This window comes from Pelodiscus sinensis, chromosome 1, assembly GCF_049634645.1.
Source record: "Pelodiscus sinensis isolate JC-2024 chromosome 1, ASM4963464v1, whole genome shotgun sequence".
In the NCBI taxonomy this organism is placed as follows: Eukaryota; Metazoa; Chordata; order Testudines; family Trionychidae; genus Pelodiscus; species Pelodiscus sinensis.
The window spans coordinates 329,373,951-329,379,202 of record NC_134711.1 but is presented as its reverse complement, the minus strand read 5'-3'; the positions used below and the strand labels follow the sequence as shown (position 1 = coordinate 329,379,202).

General features: G+C 46.2%; 1 protein-coding gene across 1 annotated transcript; it reads right to left on the bottom strand.

Moving 5' to 3' along the window:
• Positions 1-3,251: 3,251 nt before the first annotated feature.
• On the bottom strand, positions 3,252-4,187 carry LOC142829597 (olfactory receptor 52N4-like). The gene has a single exon (XM_075930053.1). It carries the CDS (start codon positions 4,185-4,187, stop codon positions 3,252-3,254), a length of 936 nt encoding a protein of 311 aa, XP_075786168.1.
• Positions 4,188-5,252: the final 1,065 nt, after the last annotated feature.

Genomic DNA, 5,252 nt, shown 5'->3' with positions numbered 1-5,252 from the left:
ATTCCACTGCCCCATAGACTAGCCAACGATACCGCCTCTCAGACAAATGGGGAAGATTCAAGAAAACAAGGAACCCCACTATGTGGACATAGGGACAACATCAACTGCTGAGGCATGCATTGAAAGTTCACACTGCTGGTTCCTCACACAGCCCGGCCCTGCCTATGCTGTTCTGACACCATGGATCAGTTACTTGTTCTGGCAGTAGCCACACCCCCTCAGGATCTGGGTGGTACAATCCTCCGCAGGATCTCCCCTCCCATCAGATTCACATCCCCACTTCTGAGACCAGCCTTCAAGGTGGTGGTGTCTGCTGATGGCTCTGTGCAGTGGGCCGTCTGCCCATGGCCCCACCTTGCTCACCTCAGCTACTCATTGTGTTAAGCTGCTGTGATATTTGTGGAACAGCTAACATTTGCTCTCCTGGCTTTTACAATGTGGCTCAACACTGTAGCTCAGCCCTGGTTCTCTGAGGGCTGTGCTGACTCATCTCCTTTTTTTCATTTCTCCACCTGCAGCGCCTCAACTCTGACTCAGCACCACTCTTCTGCCTCAGGACCAGCTCTGGCTCTTCTCTCAGTGCTGGGTCTCTGGCTCCAGCCAGCTCTGTCTTCTGGGCTGCTTCTACAGCCCTTGGCTGTGTCTAGACTGGCCAATTTTTCCGGAAAATCAGCCGCTTTTCTGGAAAAACTTGCCAGCTGTCTACACTGGCAACTTGAATTTCTGCAAAAGCACTGACGAGCTCATGTAAGATTGTCAGTGTTTTTGCGGAAATACTATGCTGCTCCCGTTCGGGCAAAAGTCATTTTGCGCAAAACTTTTGCAGGAAAGGGCCAGCGTAGACAGCTCAGATTTGTTTTCCGCAAAAAAGCCCCGATCGCGAAAATGGCGATCGGGGCTTTTTTGTGGAAAAGTGCGTCTAGATTGGCACGGACGCTTTTCCACAAAAAGTGATTTTGCGGAAAAGCGTCCGTGCCAATCTAGACGCTCTGTTCCGAAAATGCTTTTAACGGAAAACTTTTCTGTTAAAAGCATTTCCGGAAAATCATGCCAGTCTAGATGTAGCCCTTGAGATTCTGGTTGCTGCCGCTCTGACTCCAGCTCTGTGTGGGGTGCTGCAGGTTTGCCAGATTTTGACTGCAATCACAGCCCCAAGTCCCTTAAAAACTCATCTAAAAGTAACCCGGACTATTTCTTCAACCAATTTTTATTTTAAGAACACAGTTGTCTACACACCAAGTTAGAAATAGAAGTTTTGTTAGATACTTTGTACAGATTTGAAATTTGTAAAAAGAAAAGTTACAAGCCCCAGCAGGATTTGGTCTACATTAGCAACAAAGCTCTGAGATGACAATGAAATTCAAAGCGGCACCCCTAATACCGGTTCTTGTGTCCTGATTGAGGGCTGCCAGGGGTCTCAAATAAACACCAGTGAATGATGGTGTGACGGACCAGGCCGTGTCTGGGCACAGCTGAGGGCATCCGCTCAGGGCAAATTGCTTAACCTCAAGGCTCCTTACAGTCCCCAGACTGGTGACCTCTCCAAACAGGCCACAAACCAGTCCCACAGAGCACTTCAGCTGCCTTCCTGAAGCCTCACAAGGAAAACCCCTCTGACACCCCAGCAATATCAGTACCCCAGGTGGCCCCGGGCCTCATACACAGGTGGGGGGGTCTTAAAACCCAATCCCACCTACCCTGAACAAGTTCTGTCCAGTTCCCAGAAACTAGCCACAGATCCCTGGTCAATTTACCATCTGGACGTTACCCACAAATCACGCTGAGCCAATCCTTTAGAATCTAAAGGTTTATTACTACAAGAAAGAAAAGCATGAGAGTAAGGCTGTTGAAGAATAGTACATTACATGCATCGAATCTCCCAGTTCTCGATGCAGGCTCTAGCAGAGATGTTACAGCTGCTGGTTTAAAAGTCCTGGTCTCTTCTTGGCTACAGCAGGTCACCTGGCCCGTGGCCTATTCCTGTGTTCCCTGCTGGTAGCCCTTAGGTATGAGTCACCACTCATTCTTTAGGTGTGTCCTTGGCCCATTGAGTGCCATTGTCCCACAGGGCCACGCTAATTAGCATGTCCATAGGCCAGGCTTTGCCCAATGCTCAACCACATGCAGGGAACTATTCAGTATCCATAAAGATTACAGATTCCTAACTACACACATAGACATTATACAATCACATGACTAGCGTACATAGGATTAGCAGACAGTGAGCTTCTATTCAACACCCCACGTGGACCCCTTTTATACCATTTTTGGCATTTGAAGTTGCAAATGAAGCCCGGGATTTAAATATCCTGGGCTTTATTTGCATCTTCCCATCTGGGCACCATTTTTAAATCCCCTTAGTCCGAAGTAACTGCCCGTGGCTACATGCGGCAGTCAAACGTTAACTCAAACTAAATCCTTAGTTCGAGTTAACACTTAAACCTCATGGAACAGCTAACATGTGCTACCATTTGACTGCCGCGTGTAGCTGCGGGCAGTTACTTCGGACTAAGGGGATTTAAAAATGGCTCCCGGACAGGAAGATGCAAATAAAACCCGGGATATTTAAATCCCAGGCTTCAATTGCAACTTCAAATGCCTACATTAGCCTCCCTAGTTCGAACTAGGGGGCTAGTGTAGACAAACTCTTATTTATTTCAATGTGCACATTTACGGTTCAATGTGTTACTTTTAGTCTCTAAAAGACAATATTTAATCCTCACTGGCTTTGTCAGAAGAAGTCTTCTGCAGCTGGCCAAGCATATCGGCAGTGACCAGTACAAACGTTCCTTTTGGTGGTGGAACTCTTCACAGATTTTATGTCCTTCCATATAAACTCATCGGCTCACTTTACATATGACATAGGAACTCAGCTTTGTATCCACTTTCTTTGTCTTTGATAAATTGAAGCTACCAACGCTTTCTGATAGCCAAACTTCTTAAGAGCCCTCTTCACCCTGGAGCTAAGCGAAAACCCATTTGAATCAGAAAGCTGCAGTATCTTCTGGTGGTCCAGAAGGGCCAAATGACAGAGTGTGGGGAGAGGAGATGGCACTGAAAGAGATCAGCTGATGGCCAGGGAGAGGGAATTTAGAGGTGGATGGTGAAGGAAAGACAAGATGTTACATGTAAGGAGCTTCTCTTGCTCTAAACTGCCACAATGCTGAGCTCAGACTGAGCACCCTGGCTTAACGAGGTGATATTTCTTCCCCCTCTTGGCATATAGGATTAAAATTCGTGGCCCCAAGCAATCATCTTCTGCGAGTGTATTTGCCCACTTTGTCACGAAGCTCTTTGTTTTTGACCCCATACACGATAGGGTTGAGCAAGGGAGGGAGGAGGAAATAGAGGTTGGCCAAAATGATGTGAACATGAGGAGCCATACCTTGACCAAACCGGTGTGTCATAATGGAGATATAGGCAGGAGGATAAGACATGAGCATCACAGAGACATGGGCTGTGCAGGTGTTGAGGGCTTTCTGGTGGGCTTTCTTGGAGGACATGAGGACGGCCTTAATGATCAGACTGTAGGAGAGAGCAATGAACATTAGGTCAAATCCACTGACTATAAATCCTATCAGCAAGCCATACAGGCTGTTGACTGTAATGTCCCCACATGACAACTTTACCAAAGATATGTGGTCGCAGTAAGTATTGCGGATAATTCGGTTGGCACAGAACGGCAGCCTCCACAGGAGCAGGGGCATAGGCAGGTAGATGAGAACAGCTCTCATCAAAACCAGTAGGCCTAGCTTAGCTAGCCGTGCATTGCTGAGGATGATGGTGTATCTCAGAGGGTTACAAATGGCAACGTAGCGATCGAAAGCCATTGTCACGAGGATACCTGAGTGTGTCATAGAACCTGTATGAAAGAAGAACATTTGGGTGAGGCAGCCTTCCATTGTAATGCCTTTCCAATTGAACCACAATATGCACAATGTCTGTGGAACGACGGAGGTAGTTGTTTCGATTTCTATGAGTGCCAGCATGCAAAGCAGCAGGTACATCGGCTTGTGTAGTGTCTGCTCATGGCCTACAACAAAGAGAAGAGTGAAATTTCCCAACAGGCCAATAATATACATCATGAATATGGGGATGGAAATCCAGACGTGAGCAGCTTCCAGGCCAGGGATGCCAATTAGGATGAAGGTTAAAGATTCAGAGGGGGTGAGGTTGAAAGCTGCCATGAAATCTTGAATGTGTCAATTGGGCTCAGAAACGATCAAGGTGTCTGTTGAGAGAGAAACGCATGGTGATTACGAGAACACCCTAGTATAACAAATACCATCATACATATTTGATATTTATTTATTTTACATTTATTACCTATCACGGTTCAATTCCCCAACCTGGCACTTCGAGTGTAGATATGGAGGGCCAGCTAGCAGAATAAACTCTGTAAGAACGTGTCTCTAACTCCCAGAGACAAACTTTTCCAGTCTCAGTTTCCCTGAGACGCAAAAGAAAGACGATTGGTTGCTGCCACCACCAAGTGTAAATAAAAATATACTATAAGCCCTTTTCCAGGGAAGAGTTGGGAAAACAAATAGAGGAAATCTACAGAGAACAATGGAGCTCTGCTTCTTCCAGGTAATTTAGGCACATAGGTTCAAGGACACAAAAATCAACCAATACCAGTTAATCAAAAAAAACCACCACTTTTATTATTAAAACAAGACTACAGTTGCAAGCATAGTAAATAATAGAATCATAGAATACTAGGACTGGAAGGGACCTCGAGAGGTCATTGAGTCCAGTCCCCTGCCCTCATGGCAGGACCAAATACTGCCTAGACCATCCCTGATAGACATTTATCTAACCTGCTCTTAACTATCTCCAGAGATGGGGATTCCACAACCTCCCTGGGCAATTTATTCCATTGTTTGACCACCCTGACAGTTAGGAACTTTTTCCTCATGTCCAACCTAAACCTCCCTTGCTGCAGTTTAAGCCCATTGCTTCTTGTTCCATCCTCAGAGGTCAAGATGAACAAGTTTTCTCCCTCCTCCTTATGACACCCTGAAAACGGCTCTCATGTCCCCCTTCAATCTTCTCTTTTCTAAACTAAACAAGCCGAATTCTTTCAGCCTTCCTTCATAGGTGTGTAAGGGTACATCTACACTAGCTCATTAGTTCAAGCTAGGTAGGGTGATTAGGGCAAGCGGAGTTGCAAATGAAGCTCGGGATTTAAATATCCCGGGCTTCATTTGCATGTTCCCGGGCGCCTCCATTTTTAAATCCCCCTTAGTCCG